The 18,444-nt window shown below is 39.1% G+C and overlaps 1 protein-coding gene across 4 annotated transcripts in view; it reads right to left on the reverse strand.

The window, feature by feature from the left end:
* The window catches only part of LOC121941850 (inactive rhomboid protein 2-like), a 38,943-nt gene that overhangs the window by 15,694 nt on the left and 4,805 nt on the right, over window positions 1–18,444 (reverse strand). For 2 of the 4 annotated variants that reach the window (XM_042484756.2, XM_088075614.1), the window contains exons 2-8: window positions 7,249–7,398; window positions 4,433–4,596; window positions 3,306–3,489; window positions 2,311–2,532; window positions 2,056–2,184; window positions 1,409–1,518; window positions 149–367 (exon numbers count right to left, since the gene is read on the reverse strand). In XM_042484756.2, coding sequence (XP_042340690.2) covers window positions 149–367; window positions 1,409–1,518; window positions 2,056–2,184; window positions 2,311–2,532; window positions 3,306–3,489; window positions 4,433–4,596; window positions 7,249–7,386 — 1,166 coding nt within the window. In that variant the 5' untranslated portion in view covers window positions 7,387–7,398. Of the gene's footprint in view, window positions 1–148; window positions 368–1,408; window positions 1,519–2,055; window positions 2,185–2,310; window positions 2,533–3,305; window positions 3,490–4,432; window positions 4,597–7,248; window positions 7,399–10,144; window positions 10,402–15,541; window positions 15,597–18,444 lie in introns of those variants that run through there. The other 2 variants (XM_088075612.1, XM_088075613.1) reach the window with 2 other exon arrangements.

Consider the following 18,444-nt stretch of genomic DNA (forward strand, 5'->3'; position numbering starts at 1 on the left):
CTCAAATTTACAGCTCTTAAGCATTCTAAAGCACAAGTAGCTGATCCCACTGGTTAGTTTTCTCGTGCTGACTGACATCTACAAGTTAATTATGTTAAATTTGTGAATAATCCACTAGTATGTTCGTGCACATCTACTCATTCCCAACCTGTGGCTGTGGAAGTCGTCCAGCTGCTTCTGGACGTTGCTGCTGAGGCTGCGGCGGTAGTGGCGGTTCAGCCACTTACCCACGACGCCCATCCCGTACTGACGCTTGTGTTTGTCAAATGCAAAGTGCTTAACTTGGGAGGCGATGCGACCACCCCGACGAGGACGGGTCTTTTCTGGAGCTACTGTTGGTGTCCTGGGTGTTCGAGATACGTCCTTACTGGGGTTAGGATAAAGCCATTAAAGAAATGGAAAAGTGGCGAGAAAGAGGGTGAGGTAAGAGTGGTGGTGGGAGCGGAAAGGTGGGGTTTAAACAGATGAGCAGAAAAGACAAGGTAAACAACTGCATACAAAATGCAATAAAAAAATATCACAAGAATATTTGTCAATCCTGCTTTTGTTGCAGGCTGTATACTGACGCATGGACTTAAAGCTACAGTTTGTCACTTTTATAAAAAAAAACTTCCATTCAGTCATTTTGCTGAAACTGTCATTATACTCTGATAGTAGTACATTAAAAAGAGAGAAATCATGTCCTTCATCCTCTTATTACTGCTTCTGATGGCATTTGCTAAAATCCACTGTGGCTCCACAAAAGCAACCAATCACAGCCAGGAGACTCTAATGCAGCTGTCAAACATGTCAATTGCTGCTCATGAGCTGCAGTCAAATTGTCAAAAAGGCTGCGCTGATCAAATATGAATGAAGATTCTGTTACTGCTTTGTCTATTACTCACCTTAAATGTTTTCAGAAACATATTTTAGTATACTGTTAAGTTGCAAAATGACAAAGTTTGCTCCAGCTGGTAGGTGTTTTTTTTATGGCTTGACTGTTTCTAACATGGTGGTTGGGTCACAAACTTTTTCATTTTACAGCTTAACAGTGCACTAAAATATGTTTTTGGAAAACATTTGAGGCGTGAAATAGGTAAAGCAGAAACAGAATCTTGATTTGTATCTGTTCACCGCGGCCTAGTTTGCCCACAGTTCTTGAGCAGCGATTGAAATGATTCACAACCGCATTTTTTTTATAAAGGTTGCTGACTACATCTTTAACAGCCACACCTATTTGGCAGAACTCAAGCCTCATATTTAATGAGGTCTTGATGATTAAAAGCTGGAACACCTTATTTGGCCACACTTGTGTGAGGCCAAACAAGGATTGTTGAATAAACTGACACAAGAATATAGGAGTATCAGTGAAACCATTTCAGTGACTTTATAAAGGTGTTCAGATGTTTTTGGTTATGTATTTACTCACAGGCTCGGGAATTTCAGGTCAGGCTGATCGCTGGGAGCAAAAGCTGCAGACATGGGAGGCGATTCAAATACGTCATCAGCCATAGAGTAAAACTCATCATGGGCATCAACCTATGCAGCCGAGGCCATGGAGGTCACAGAGGAGGAAGAGGAAGTGCACAGAGATTTAAAAAAAAAAAAAAAAACACAGAGCAGTAAGTAATTAGCAGCCATCATACTGTATGTTTTTAGACATTTTAGACAACATAATCCTGTTTCTGCTGTAGATGACATTGTAACGGGAGAAAATACAGGACACCTAAGATGACGAGCAGTTTTTAATCAACATCTGTCAACATCATACATTTTAATAGGTTTTATTTGTAGAAAGTTTACAGTGACAGGTTTGACAAATAGGCTTTTTTTTAGGTATGAATGTATGGAAAGAACATAGGAGGGAAGGATAAAGAAAGAAGATGTAGTTGCTGAAGAGAAGCAGGCTGATGAGAGATTAGTAGTGAAAGTGGAACACAGTGTTGAAGAAGTGGGATTGCTGACATAGGCAGGATGGGGAAGGATGTAAGATTAAAAAACTGCCAAAGAAATGCACAGCAAAGAGCGATATTGCTGCCAAGGCACTGACTGGAAGACAGAAGTGTGGCTGCTGACCTTGCTGAAGAAGAGCGACGCTGACGTGTCTGCAGAGTCCACGGTGTCCTCGTCCATCCAGCTGGGCCTGACAAAGCTCCTCTTGGGGAAACTGCGACCTGTCTGGGAGCCTGCCAAGCCACTATGACCCTGATCAACATACACACCACATATAAGTACACCAGCATGTTTCTTAGATCAGTTCTGCTTTAGCTGCTCCATTTTCATCTGGAAAACATCCCAACACACACAATGGTTTCCTAGTACCCGACTCACCCTCAGCAGGTTGGATGCAGCTCGGATGCTCATGCGGGCCACAGACTCCCTCTTGCGCCTGGGGAAGCGGTTGTAGCCAGAGCGCTGGCTGGTGAAGGAGCTGAGTGAGGTGACACCTGGTGTGACAGGACCCCCCTGAGCAGTGTGAGGCGTCCTCGGGGAGCGCCCGTCCATGTCATCTGGGCAACGGAAGGCTCGCCCCCGTGCCAGGGGATCCCTAATCTACCAAAAACAGAGACAAGGGTCAATCTGACAAATATTTTTACCATGATAACAACAAAAAAAACCCTACTACACATCTGTATGTGACACTTTGAGAGAGAGTTGCTCTCTAATGTGTCTGTGTATGTGTAGAGTAAAAAGAAAAATGGTGCTAAATGGAAATTCTTATCACTGGCCTTCCAAATTGAAAGTATGCTGGGTCAGAAAAGCAGGTGAGTGTAAGCGCGAGATACAGAATGAAAGGAAACCAAAATACTGGATGATGAGTAGATGAGTGGAGCAGTATGAAAGGGACTAAAGGGACTGACATGATTCATCTGGGGCACAGATGGTCCATGTCTGTCACCGTACTGCGCTCTACTTTATTAAAGCCAGACACATTTTTCCTTCTTTCCTCACAATCTCTTTTTCTTACGATCATTTTTTTTCCACCTGTCCTTCCAGAGAAGTCTCTCAGTATCATAACTTTAACTCAAATAGGTGGGGAAATTATTACAGTTATAACATATTGGTTGTAAAATTCAGTGGAAACAGGAACACTCAGTGGACATATACCATGACTCAGAGTCTGCTGTGTCTCATCCTTTTCTTTTTGCTGTCAGTTTCACTTATTTTCATGGTATATTATGTTTTCGTCTATTAGTGCAATATGATCAGGTTTTAAAGGTGTTTCTAAACAAAATTATGTTGAATAAAAATACATCAGAATGTCTAGAGTTTAAATAATGGACGAATTAGAGTGTGTATGTTAAGCTCTCTTGACAGTAGAATACCTTGGGCATCCTGCTTGTTGCTGGTGACTCTGGGCCCTGGTCGAAGCTGGTGGCCATCTCAGGCTCTCTGTACTGGGCCTTCAGCTTGCCGTAGCGCTGGCTGCAGTGGCGAAGGCTCTTCCTGTGCCATACCTGCTGCTTGGTCTCACAGTCTTCCCCCACCCCAAACCACTGGGCTGTATTCCTGCAGGTGCAGAAAGAAGAAGGTAGCCTCAGTATTACAGAATACAAATAAATAGAGGGGATGAGCATTAAGTAATTTCAAGATTTGAGTACTTGTATTAAATTATTATACTGGAGTACTCAGAAAAAAAATCTACCATAAGATAGGGTCCAAAATGTACACCCAAGCGAAAATGTGGGTAGGCGTTAGGGTTGCCTCTTTGAAGATTTGCCAGTGATATCTGCACAGTGCAGTCACCATTATCATGACAAGATGGTTCATCTTCTCTGCCCATGCTTACACTGCTAGCAAATGGAGTGATGAGAAATTCAGTGTTATTCGTCCTTACTGTTTTCCTGTTGCACCTGATGCACATATAGTTAATCACGTAACTAGTTCTGACAAGTTTAACATTACAAAGCTTGCACTGCACATTCATTTTGTTTATTTTGTCTAAATGCCTCCAATCATCATCTAATGCCTAATCACCATTATGTCATCAACCAGCAATTACTCTATTTTGTACAAACAGTGACATCCACGTCATGTACTGGTGTACTCATGCCTATCCCTATTGAATATCATCTGTTCATGGCTAAAACACTTCTGACGGGCTTTTGGGAATTGTTGCTACTGAATGCTGACAAGACAACCAAATACTCATTAGAGGGATCCTGAAGAGGATTTTTCTTTCTGCTGAATGAACTGTGGGGATGGGATGTGCACTTGTTTAAACTCTTGACGTTGAATGACCTCTAGGGCATAGCACTTTCATTTCTTGTATAATGTTTGGTAACGGGTGCCTTGCCTGTTGTTTATTTCAAGGGCTCATGACCTCGCTGCCGATTAATGTATCCATTGTGTGTCTTGGATTAAAACTTGTCAGATTGGACTGTAATAAGAATTCCGAACAACATCAACAAAAATAATGAACGTGACTCAAACAACGAACTCCTCATCTTACCTGCGGATGCTTTGTGAGAGCGACGTTTGTCTTCCAAACTTTGCTCTTCTGTCTCTGAATGAGAAGCCTCCATCTCCTGCACCTTCTCTGGCTCCACTGATGCTCTCGGACACAGAACTTGTTGCTTGACCACTTGCACTTTTTTTCAGGGACGGTCGTAGTGGCTTATCAGAGGAAAGAAGAAAGAATAATAAATATGAATAGTGCACACACATTAATCAGTGTTGCAATTATAGCTGCAGGAATATTAAAATGACCTAAATAAAGCAGCCAGCAGCATGGATAATTATAAAGGTCTACTGTGGCCTTTATTGGCCAATTAGCAACACAAAACACAATAAATTATCGCAGGGCTGCAGGGAACACATGAAACAGATGACACAGATGAAATTGTTTTTAAATCATAAGACTGTTTAGAAAGTCATAAGGTTATTATTGCAATGAGTGCAATACTTAGGGTTAGTAACAAGACTAAATCCAAGTATTGAGATATTTGGATTAAGTGCACATTTAATGTGGACACAGCTGTGTTCAGTCAATATTTTGTGTGGTCTGGTATTGCTAAGAGGGCTCTGCTCTCTTAAACACCTGCTTGCATATGCTGTTTATAGTGTTCTTCAACTATGTGGGGTGCAGTGATTCCTGTGAGAGTCCATTATCTTAACCTGCAGTGACTTTGCAGTTGGTTAGGCTAATGGTGCTGTCATTCTGAGAATTAATGAGGCCTGAAGTGAGTTGCAAGCGAGCTGCATGTTCAGATTGAAGCACAGCTTGTCAGGATATGGAGATACATGGTTTCTGCCATCAGAGAGCTACTACCAGAAAAAAAAAAAACAGTGGTTGCACGTATAAATTCTTGCATCTTGGATACCTGATGTAGGATTTGTGTAATCAAATCTCTCTATAGGCTTGACAGGAAAGGGCTTAGATTAATGACATAAATGTCAGCAAATCAAAAGTCAATGAAGTGATAGATTTTTGGTAGACATATTTATTGGAAGCACTAACCGACAATACAGTGGTGCAGGAATGAGTCCTAAAATCCATAAATGAGTTAAATAGCTAGCACAACTGGTTCCCTTATGTCGAAGTCAATGGGTTTATTGAATGGGTTTTTGGTTAGAAGCCTGAAATAAGTGGTGAACACAAGCTTAAGATACTTGCAGGTTCTGCTCTGTGACATAAAACATGTCAGTAAACACCCCAGCCTTAAATACTGAGGCTTTAAGGTGTCTTAAAAATACTGTTTTTAAGTGGCTACATGAGACTACAGAATTCCATCACAACAAACACAGCTGTGTAGCCTCATTATGGTGATGGCATTGAAGTCATGTGACTGTGATGTACTTCTTATATAGCATATTGTTAGCTTTTTACTTCTGGCAATTGCATTTATGCTTAATAAACCCATAACAATGGCATTTGTGAAGATTGTCTTGCGAAACAAAACATTTAAGTATCAGAAACTTTTGTTTGCCCAAGAGCTTATTTTCTGCAACAATCCAAAATCCAATGGGATAATCCCATAGGCTTTCTGTAGAGGGAACCAGGATGATGCTATGTTCCATGTTGGCGTTTAAGTAAATTTCATTCCTGCATTACTCTATAACAGCACACATAGAATAACACCTGGCAAATTTCCAAGTTGCAAAGCATTTCCAAATTTAGTGTTATTCAAATGTCCCTTAGCAATGGAAAAACCACAATTAGAAGCCTGAGCACGGGGCCTCTTCCTGCTTCTTCTTTTCTCTCTCTTAGCAACAAAGCTACAGTATTCGCCCCAGTTCACACTTTATTTGCATGTTTATTACACTTGTTGCTCTTTAGGGACAGTTTAACTGTACAACACTCAGTTAAACTCTGACTACCTACTACTCTGAGTAGCTAAAATGCCACATTTGTGTTCTAAGCATGGGGCTCACAGGGGGAAAACGTATGGCCGTTTGCCCAAACACTAACGCCAAGACAGCTGTTCAAAATGCGTCCATGCCCGGGCAAATGGTAACTTCATAAGAATAGAGGGCATGCATAATATCCCATTAACATATTTTAATCCCTTAAGAACAGTTAAAAATGTACTAGCGCAAGTCTTTTTGTTTCCTCCAAACTATATCTCTGAAATGAAGGCATGCATCTCCTGAGCGAAATGACTTGCATTAACTACTGTAAGGATGTAAAGAAATACCAAATCTTGTTTTACAATTCATTACCAATAAAACTGAACTGAAGTTCCCATAATCACTGATGAGCATGTTTTATTTTCAAATCCAACCTCTTGATTGTGTTAGAAATCATTATACTGAGCCTTTCTTGAGTTCAAAACCCCAGCTGATTTAAATCGTTTTGTTTTTTAAAAACTTAAAATAAATACACTGTAAGATGACTGACTGATCAACTGGCCAACAGTTTCAGAACAACTTGTTGACCAATAACGCTATACTAACAACGAAATCATAACCAAAAAAGTATTGCAGAGGTGAAAGAAAAAGAAATGCATGCAGATATGTTTTTAATGAAAACTGTGTTTTGTAATTTCTTCATTCTGTCAAACATTACACTTTGAACAAAAGATCTGAGATCTTGATTAAGTTAAATTTCAACCAGTTAAAAGATAAAAACAGTCTTAACTGCATTCATGGTCAGCAGTAAATATAACTAGTACAGTGATTGCAGTTTACAGGCACTAGGCACGCAGGGGAAAGTGCTTAACACCAGAACTATGACAGGAAGTGGTTCGTCGTTGTGATAACACATCTTCTTGATGACAATATGGTCTAAGGGGTCAGGCTGCGAAAGAGAGGGTCAGGTGAGCCTACCTGTCTTGCTGGGTCACGTGACATCATCTCCTCAGGAGGAGGGATGGCTATTACAAGGCTGGGCGGCTTCTTGCTCTTTAGACGACTATCTGGTTGACGTGTGTTTGGAAGAGGCTCCTCCCCCTCCTGTGATGCCATCCTGTCAGAGAGCTGGAGATGAGAGAAACACAATATATGTAAATCAAAAACATAAATATAGAAATATACAGAAACATTTATGTCACATTAGCTTAAAATCACTACACTTAAGAAGAGTGCTGCTGTGTAACAGAAAGAAAAGACTCTTACCAAATTCTAATAAATACATTTTACATGCACTTTCAAATTCTAGCCATTTTTAAGCATTTACACTAGGGTTTTATATTAGCAAAATGCAAAGTTGATATTCTGTGATGAGGGAAATGAAATCTCTTGTCACCTTGGATTTTTAACAGGATAAGAGTTTTGTTGACAGAAAAGATGAAGAAATATATTAATTTAAAACCCTTTTACAAAGACAAACAAATAAAAGATGTATGTCTACATTTATGATGATGATATTAAATACTTCAGCAAAGAAATATGAAGTCACTAGCACAGATACAACATGTAATGTGCTACTAGTGAAGGCATGTGGATATGGTTTAAGCAATGCTATGCATTCATGTGAACCTGATCTCTGGAGTAGAGTGAAAATATTTAACCAAGCCCAGTTCATGTCGAACAGCATAAGGGCCTAAAAAAACTGAAATGTCTATGTATCAAATCTTGTGTGTACGGAGGGCCCAACCCTTTACTGACCTAACAATAACTCAAAGGAAACTATTAAAGTCTATGCAAACAAACAGTCTCTTACACAGCAGCGGGCTCTTCTCCAGATTAATCTGCTCAAAAAAAATCATTGCCAACTTTCCTTGCTGCTTGATTACCTTTACAGGCAATTTCTTAAGTGATCCTTAAAAGGCTCTGCACCACTTCCAGCAGATGACAAATGGTGCTATATCAAGGATAGTGACCGTGTCTTGCTACACAGTGCTTAGATAATTGATTTAAGTCAATGTAATTATAAGGGAAGATGTGAGAGGAAAGGAGGAGGATGTGTCTGCTGGAGTATTTCACTGTAATGTCCATGGGTATATTATATTGGTATGTAGCCTTTTATATGCATTTTGGCCCTGCGTCTTCCAAACGCAAACTGTGTTTTCATCACTGGTGACAGACCTTTTCAGAAACTCTGTTTTCAGTGTTGACATATTGACATGCAAAACAGAGTGGCTTGTAATGTCAGTGTTCACTGTTATTTCCTTTTTGAAGTGACACAAATGAGGCAACATTTTGTGCAATGGCCAACATGGCCAAAATAGTGTTGGCTCTAACCTTGCTGCTGGGACTTTTTGCAAGTCTGTACATTTACTTTTCCACTTTATTGAGGAACAGAGGGATCAGAACGTGCTAAGTAGGTCACTGCTCCAGGTACACCTAAAGTAACAGCTCTTTTAGGCTTCTGATTGGTCACTGCCTGTTGGTTTACCATGCTCTTAACAGCACTTCAATTGTGTTGCAATTTCATTTGGACAGAGACTTTTTTTAATAATGTGCAGACAGTCTGAAGAAAGGCAAAAAATATTTTTCAAAAATACCAGTGTGCATATGAACTAGGGCTGAATATGTGCCTAAAAAAATCAAGAAATGGACAAAGGTACAAAAATATTAATTTAAAATGACTTTCATGTCAGTGACATGCTGATAACAAAGTGTAAGTGGTAACAAGAGTGCAAACATGATTAAAGAATCAGTTTAATTCATTGAGGCGTACATGCAATTTACATTTGGATTTAATGAGTTATATTTATTAAATGCATTTAATTTAAACTGACCTGGGAAAATACTTATGTTCCAAACGCAGAGACTTGGAGTGGGCTATATGTACATGTGTGCGGCATTTGTAATTTCTACCGTAATAGCGCAAAGTTTATTATGATATCGTGCATTTTCTGGTAATTGTTTTGAGAAACCATTAAGTGACAAAATAACCAGATGCATATGGATTCCTTTGTCTAATCCAGTGAATTAAATGCCTTACAAATCAATGTACTTCATCACATTGATGCAAACATGATGTAATTACGATAAAAAGCAGCCTGGATCAATCATTTGCAGAATTGCCCACAGAGCAAAATTAAAGTGGAATAGCTTTCTTGACATAAACTGTACAGCAAAACCTCTCTACTGACTGATCATTCCATAATATATATAACGTCAGTCTTAACAGTACGACTGCAAGTACATCCAGAGACTTATAAACACATCATTTCAATTTTAAATTTAAAATAAAATCAAGGGAACTTGTTAGCTAACTAACTCAACCAGAAATTGATTCTGCAGCACCTAATGAACGTAGTTGGACCACTAATGAAGAAGCAACTGATACACCAGCTGTTGAGCTGATGGGAGTGACACCTGATGACATCAGATGAAAGCGATCAATAGTGCTCTCAAATCACAATCTATCCTCAAGGTGGTTGGTAATCCATACCCTTTTACTCTGCAATCATTTTGATTGATTGTAATAATGGTGATCTGGTAGTTGAAGCTTCCTCAACATTCATAGTAAGTTGCTCTAAATAAGATCATCAGCTTATGTCCGACACACATTTTACTCCTGATTGTTTATAAATAATGATCACAGTGCCAGGAGGATCATGACTCCTGTCAAGATCACTGTGTCCTACAGTCAGTGTTTACAAACAAAACCTCACATTTACTGAACTACATCACGTGTGTGCAAATGCTGCCAACTCTGGATGACACAAATATCCCAAACATCACATCTGCAGTCTTGTCAGCTGATATGGTGTAACTAAATTCATGACCAGTCTCAATCTGCACACGGACTAAATAATGTTGTTAAACTTACTTATCTCTGTCTTCCAGTCTTTACCAATCATAGACAGCAGCGAAACAACCAGCCAGTCTATTCCTGGAGCTCAGAGCGTCTCGTAGCAATACACAAAATAGTTCCAGAGAAATCAGAGGCATCGCAGATATAAACCTATAATGTCACAGGCCTTGGCCAACACATCCATTATGTCATTATGGTCTTGAAAGCTTTGAAGCTGTCCTGGAGCTGTGGTTTGTAAAAATCAATGTAAGACCCTGGGTGTCTGCAGCAGGAATGGCAGCAGCAGGGAAATCTGACACCGACTCAGTCAATAGCCTAGTTTCCACCACAGAGCCAAGAGACACAGTTAGACAGGGCTTTACATATTGTTCATGTCACGTACTGCAACCCCACCCCCCAAAAAACAGCACTTCTATAAGGCCTTTATGCTAATAGGGGCGTATATTTCACTTCTGCTAACAGTGGTTTCACTTATGTGTGATAAATATTTCAGGCTTGGACAGAAAGCCTGATTCAGTCCTCCTGAGACAAGAGATAAGGCTATTGGCAAAGCAGCCTGTGGTTTAGTGTAGTAGTAGGGGCTGGAACCCACCCACATAGATAATGAAATAGCAAAGAATTTGGCTAATGGACAGAGTGCTCAAGTGGTGGACAGACTGCTGCCGATCATAGCCTATCAATGCAGACAGGCAGTTGTTAGGATCCACATAACTAATGGGAATAGATGGACAACAAATTGAATTCTCCTGAGGAAAGATAGAAGCGATAGAAACCTACACTAACCACGGACAAGGAGTATTTTTCATTACTGTTGAAAAATAATAATAATTTCAGTACTGTTAAAGGACTAAATGGTTTAGGGCCAAAATACATTTCTGGTCCTCTGCTATATTAGGAACCACCCAGAGCTTTCAGGTCATCTGGGACAGGTCTGCTTTCTGTTAAAACTAAACAGGGACAAGCAGGATTCAGGTTTTTTTTCACCACATAAAATAGAGAAAATACAGCTCTGCTGCAACTGTAGGTTTTTTTAAATCAAGACCGGAGACTTTTGTATGTGTTGCTGCCTATTATTAAATCGAACAATTACTAATTTTATTATCTTCAATCTATTTTTTATTATTCATTTTATCACACTGCACTGTAAATGTTATTCTGTTGTTTTGTAACTGTCTTGTTCTATATTTGCTTATTATGATTATTTTTTAACTGTATTTAAATGTCCTTTCATAATGTGTTTCTTTTGCATTTTGTCTCAATACTTTTGGTGTTTTCTGTCAAGCACTTCGAATTGCCCTTTTGCTAAAATGTGTTATATCAATAAGCTTGGCTTGCCCTAACATTTTTTGCAAAGATTTGCCAACACATTAAAACAAACTTTGATATTTGGCTTTGCTTTTTTCAAAACATACTTTGTATATAAGTTAAAAGTATATAACAACACCAATGGGCATGAGAAAGTGCACAGGTCAAACAGCACAGCTGTCAATATCCTCCCCTCAAGACCACTTTGTAAGGCCAACACCATGTCTTATTTATCCTCAGTCTTTAAAATGTTGCTTTTTTCTGGCAAGGTTGAAAATCAGAGCATAAAATTTGGGTTTTTATTTGCACATTTAACTTTTAGTGAGCAGTAACTAATTGTGTGAGCTGGAGCAACATTTTAAGGGGGTGGACAATTATGTATGTCTCATCCAGTTGGATGTTCCCTCATCCTGTGTTTTCTGCCATTCAGTAGGAAAACAATGTCAAGTGGCATTACGCTATTAAACCTAAACCTAAACCAGATCTGGGTACAAAGAAGGAGAGAGGGGAAAACGAGTCGCTCAGCCCTAGAGTGCAGAGTATATTGTTTAAATGTGTGGAAAAACATAAACAAAAAGAGTGGCCATCAGCCTCTGGGAAATTGAGTTTGACCCCAGATACTGAGCATGGAGATGAATTTAATCAACAGCGTGCAACTCCATGATGACAAGTGTGTAAAAATAGTATCTACTGTTGTGTGGTGCCACTCTAGGTAAGTTTTACCTACACTGGCACTTTTACAGAGGGCCAGTTCTTATTGAGCTGATTTAATATTCAGATTTAAACAATGACGGCTGTGTTGACAAATGAGACAAAGACAGGCAGAAAACTGACAAACATTTCTACAGGTGTTACACCTTCTGTTTGTTCTGACTTCTTGTGTCTGTTCTGGCAGACTGTTGATACCACCAACAGGAAAAATATCTCAGGAATGAGTTCAGTTATTTTTGCTGAATCCAAATCCATGATTTCTTCCAGCTGTGTGTGGTGATGGTAGTATATCAGCAGGCAGCAGCTCCATAAGGGCATGTTAGCTATATAAACATGGACCATCTCTTTATAATCATTAACCACCGGTGCACTCTCTCTAATGCACTAACCAGCGAATGTGATGGTTAATTGTTTAATGTAGCAAATGGATTTTAGGCAAATTACATACAGTACCTCATGCTACACTTATGGTTCTATAACCTTAGACAAAATGACAAGATATTATAGATCAAAGTCAAATAAAGGCAAGTTTAAGCTTTCTAAGAAGACAATGAAAAGCTGTGTAAAAAAAGTGTATGGAAAGGGGAAAAAAAGCAGGATTAACATTGGGAATCACAATTCAATGACTATTCACCCTCGGATGTGTTGGGTGAACCTGTCAACTCACTCGCTGCTGTGCGGTCTAAAAGAGTCACGTGTCAGAGAGCAATGGAGAGGCATGTCCACAATGACATCATCCATCTCTAATGTCATCCCATGACATGGAAAGTACCATTACCACTGAGTGTCTGTGCCTCTTTAGCGCCTAACAATTCACTAGTTCATCTAAAAAGTTCATTGCTTGACCATTAATCAGTGAGACTGTGCTGTCACTGTGTGTCAGCCACCTCTGCCTCTTGTGTTTGGTGAAATCACGTGAGAGTGTGTCACCATGGTTCAGTCTCTTCCCCCTGAGAATGTATGTGTCATATGTTTGTTTGTGTATATTCCCATGATGCTCAAAGCAGTGTTATACCCTGTGGACGTTGAGACGGGCTGGACTGTACTCACTGACTCAGAGCTGGATAGTTTTGTATACATATTTTACAGTCAGGACAAACTGTCCTCATCTTATAAACCCCGTGCATAACCCACATGTATGCCTGTAGGAAGATATTATGTTTCATTTTCTGCCATCCTCACTCTTCACAACAGCTGACTGACTCCACTTGGGCCAAGCACACTTACTGACTATTGTTAAGTGTAGGCAGCCCTTGAAAAACATACAGAGGGTACAAGTGGGATTTTTCTAGGCTAGACTTTATAAACTTGTGAACATTAGCATGAAGAAGTATTTCACAGCTTTTAAGATGGCCTTTTAATAAATCTATGGCTGTACCTCAGTCAGAATTATGTCAGTCGAATCAGATTTGTCTGTTCAATATGGATATTTGATGATTTGTTTTGTTTTCCATACAAAATCTTAAAGTTTGAACGGGCTCCGTGGGACATTCAGTGTGACAGTGGCATATACGTAGTAATCGAGTTAACTATGTTAGTTACATGTTAGTTACAGATCATAAATGTGCAATATTTTTTTTTGTTGACACTTGATATCAAACAAAAAGCCAGAGACTGCATCATATTAAGTAACTATGAGCTCTAAATTCACCACTTCTAAGCAGAAGGTCTCTTTACTCTCCTCCTCTGTGCCACTGCCTGCATTTCCACAGCTCTCGGTACCAAATAGAAGCGGGAAAGTCAAGAGCACTCACTCCACAATAAAATCTGGGGACCAAAATGTCCCTCGAAGTACACTGCACAGAAAAAAAATGAAAGCTTGACTTATAGGCAATCTAGTTCAAGCAAAATAGAAAGACACCAATAAAAAACTGATGCTGTATGATCAAGGAGAATATAGGCAAAGGACTGTAAGTAGAAAACCTACAACTACCAGAATGCATTGCGTTGAGCAAGACAAATAAATTGTCCTGTTTTTTGGGCTGGGTGATGTAATGCATATTCGTTGAACACAATGGTGGCTCTCATATTACAGTTAAGCGGTAGGCTAAAACATGTTTCTGAAAACATTTGTTGTGAGAAATAGGCATCTCAATAACAGAATCTTTGTTTATATGTGTTCAGCGCTGCTTAGTTTTACAGTTTAATTCCCTATTTTTTTCCTGTTTTTATTGTGCAGAAACCAGTATGGTGCCCACTTCCTGTTCACAAACTCTTGCTATTCCAGCAAAACAAATTTCTGAAAACATTTTAGGAAAGAAATAGAGAGTGCAGTAACATAATCTTGGTATTTATTTGTCAATTTGTACCATTTGATCTGTGTTTGGTCTGGATTTCAGAGATAGAGATAGAGAGAGAGAGAGAGAGAGAGAAAGACAGAAAGAGGGGGGCTGTCTTTTAATCTGCTCATATACTCTTTGTGTCAGTGGCATGCAATACAACAAATGTGTTAAATACAGCCAGCAAAACTCTGCCTAATTACACAATTTACGTTATCTGACAGAGTTTTACTGGAGGGAAACTGGGAGATCTAGGCACTGGTTAGTTAGTTTACCATATTTTATTAACACTTACTACTCACAATATTACAATACAAATCTGATTGTAACTCAGTGAAGTATCCCCTTTAAATGTGGTCATGTTGTTTGACAGTTAACAAAGTTATGATAGCGTAGAAACACATGCTAATTGTAAAACACCAAACACCATCAGATTTAATCAGTGTGTGAAGGTACAGCCCCTCAAACTTCCTGTTAAAAATATAAAAACATCTACTATGCCTACTTCGACAGCAACCCAACTATTTCACTGGCTTTATATTTTTGGAATTCTTCTCTCATCTGAGCCAAGAGAATTGTCGAAAAACTACACTGTGCGCCTCCACAGCAATACAAGGCTGGTTGATACTGCCTACTGTGTGAAGAAAAGCGTCTCGCTGAACTGGAGCCTCACTAAAGTGTTGTGTGTGCCAAGCTCAGCCTTTTTAAAAAAATTTCCAAAGTAGTAAGGTGTGTACATCCATTTTATAAAAGCACTACTAAGTTTGTGTCAGGCAGTGCTTGTTTTACATTGTCACATTGGTGCTTTTTACACTGCTGTGAATGTGACATTCATGACCTGAACTCCAGACAACATTGCACAACAACATACTTCCTTTTTGTCACCGAAACTTATGACTTTGACTAATCACACTTTCTTCAAACAGTAATCATGAACATTTACATCAACATGATTGTGTCCTATATACTGATACAATTCCGAATGGGTCATTTTGAGATTAGCATGACGAAAAAGTCTATGATCTTACTGTGCAAGTCCACAGCGGAAATAGCTGTTGTGGGCGGTGCTGTTTTGGGACTTATACTGAAACTCTTTGAGGCTAAATGAGGAACTGACCTTCACAAAACTGCCTCATTACTTCTTTCTTACATCCAAGTCTGCCCTGTAGATCCTGACAAGGACACATAAAAAAGCATGAGTAACGTTTTTTCACTGTGAGTTTATTGGAACTGTTTAAACATGTGTAACATTAACTTTTAACCTGCAATAATGTGTGTAAAGCTTTTTTGAATGTGATGAGTGTTGTTCAGGTTTACTAGAAAGTATCTCTCAAAACACCAGAGGAGCACATTTATGCATGGACACAGCAACTCAAAAATCCATTAAAGATAACTTCACACACGCAATTACTCAGAGGCTCTCAGAACAAGTGTGAGTAATGAAGCATGCGTGCAATGACTTGTGCGGAATGAATACTGGTTGGATTTGTGTCCGTTTCACTATCAAGACTGAGGACAGCCTTGGGAGATGAACTGAATTCAACTGATGATGTTCAGACAATGTTCAACATCCTCACAGACTCCATGTCTCACACACTCAGTAAGTGTGTGAACGACTATGGCAAGTGCTACTTTGTATATGGGACTGGAGTAGTAACATGAGGAGATATTGTGTATTCACAATGCTAATCAGTTTACTACAAACCACTCTAAAGAAATGCATATTTTTTCAAAGATGAATTTTAAAAAAAAAAACAATATGAAGGTCATTTATAAATGTCAGAGACAATTTTATTGGAAATGTAGAAATGTACATCTAGATTCATCTGACTGAACACCTGTAGAAAACAAAAAGTCCTAGCCCTATGACTGCTCTCACTATCTATCATTCATTTAGTGCCAAAGATATTGCGCAATCAGACACTTTTCCCGTTTCTAGATATCTATGGATATGCAGCTTTGCCGAGACCTCTTGTCTGGACCAAACACTGGCCAGGCTGACATGATATTTACTGTGGATATTCATTGTCTCCTCAGAATGATTAAGTATAATTTTGATGAACCCCTGGCAAGTCCTCCTAAGCCACTGTCAGGTCCAAAATGTCTACTTCATAAAAAATTCAGTTAACAGATGAAGAATTATAATATTTTGTTGACCCTTATTCTGGCACCATCACCAGTCCAAAATTCTCACTTTAAATTTTATTTTGAAATTGCAGTTTCCATTCTTATGTCAGCTTTTTTATAGTGTACAAGGCCCACTATAGTTATTCTTTGCATTACCCCTATTATTTCTTCTTTTGGATTGCTACCTAAAAATGCTGAAATAATAGCTCATACAAGATGTCCAATAGCCACAATTTCCAAAAAGCTACAACATAGTGGTCAAATACTTTTGACAAGCAAGGTAGTTGTGTAACACCAACCCTGCCTCCTATAAGTTATATTTTTTTTGTCACTAAACTGCTTTCTTAATTACATTGTTGCGGCAATGCAATTGCTGCCTGAATTATGTTCACAGACAACTGTGTGTTCAGTAGTGAAACACCACAGTCATGTAACACATAGGCCTAGCAAAAAGGCTGTTGGGGCGGCTGGCAGGCATGCAACGTGCAGGAATGTGATGCCAGACTTTTGGGCTCGTGTCTAGACTGTCTTAGGGTTTGGACAACAAAAGCACTTTGGTTTAGGTTGGGAAAGATTGTGACTTCTGTTACATTTCAATAACAAAAAAAAACATAATTGCAAAGACTCTTGACTCAGGTTTGGTCAAATTTAGGGAAAGATCCTGGTTTTGGTTGTATGTTAATGAAAAGTTAAAAAAAAAAACCAAATAATGTTGTAGTCACTAGAGTGGAGACTGTATCAAGATTTCCTATATTGTCGCAAAACCACTGAAATACATTGGCAGTACACATTTTGCTGAAATGTTAAGTATCAGCATTTTTTCAAATTCCAGGTTTGTTCATTAGCAACATTTCCTTATTAGCTTTCCCTCAAAAATACGTTTGTGTTTCAAATTAGTTTTATAAACATTTTTTTTTTTAGGAGAAAGGGGCTGGTGAAACTGTATCACTCTATGTGAGCAATGCATGACTCTAGAAAACAAAACAAAAAAAAATCAGCTATGCTGGCTATAGGGATGTAACATGAATCAATGAAAACAGAATTCCATCTTTGACAAAAGATGTTCTCCTATCAGTTTCAACAAACAGAGCTGTTGGACAAGTCCTATGCTGTAAATGAAAGCACAAAAAGAACTGAGTGTAACAGAGCTTTACATGGTCGTGGGCCAGCAGTCAGCTGGCAGAATGCCTTGAAAATGAAAAGGAGCGCTTTGCTTTTACAAGACCTTTTTGAAGACGAACGAACCTTTGATGGCAGCAGTGAAATGTCTTCTATAAACTTCATACGTGTATTAGATGGACAAGATGTCTGGTTTGTTTTGCCTGCGCTGTTGCTATGTGTGTGTGGGGTTCAAACTGATCATGACTGAGCAGACAGTCATTATTGCCGGCAGCAGATTAATCAGTTGAGCGCTACTCAAGGCGTAGGAGAGTGTGTGTTTTTCAGTGGTGTCTGTGTGTTTGTGTGTGCACTTCAAAAAGTCAAAGCAACAATCGAAACTGCCCCCTCATTCTACACTTCCAACCACAGTTTCTCTTGATGACTCTCGAAACAAAACCCAGATTCTTTACATATCCCATTACCTATCTTTGGCTGATAATAGCACCTTGGTGCCTCAAACAAATCAATAGTTCCATTTCAAAGCTATTAGAAGATAGCAATTCAAGTTCACCATCAAGGAATCTTGTTTGAAAAGGACCTTGGCTTCAATCAAACCATTCCAGAAAAAACATTGCACAATTTTCCAAGAGTGTGCAGTGCATGCCCAGACCCGCACAACAGCAAGCTAATATGCAATACCTCACATCCTTGTTCCCAGGGCATGAGTTCCTCACAGTCCGCAAGATGTTACCTGAATAACTAGAGTACATACCGCTTGTGTACACATAAAAC

The sequence above is a fragment of the Plectropomus leopardus genome, chromosome 3, assembly GCF_026936395.1.
Source record: "Plectropomus leopardus strain MGB_pleo_1.0 chromosome 3, ASM2693639v1, whole genome shotgun sequence".
In the NCBI taxonomy this organism is placed as follows: Eukaryota; Metazoa; Chordata; class Actinopteri; order Perciformes; family Serranidae; genus Plectropomus; species Plectropomus leopardus.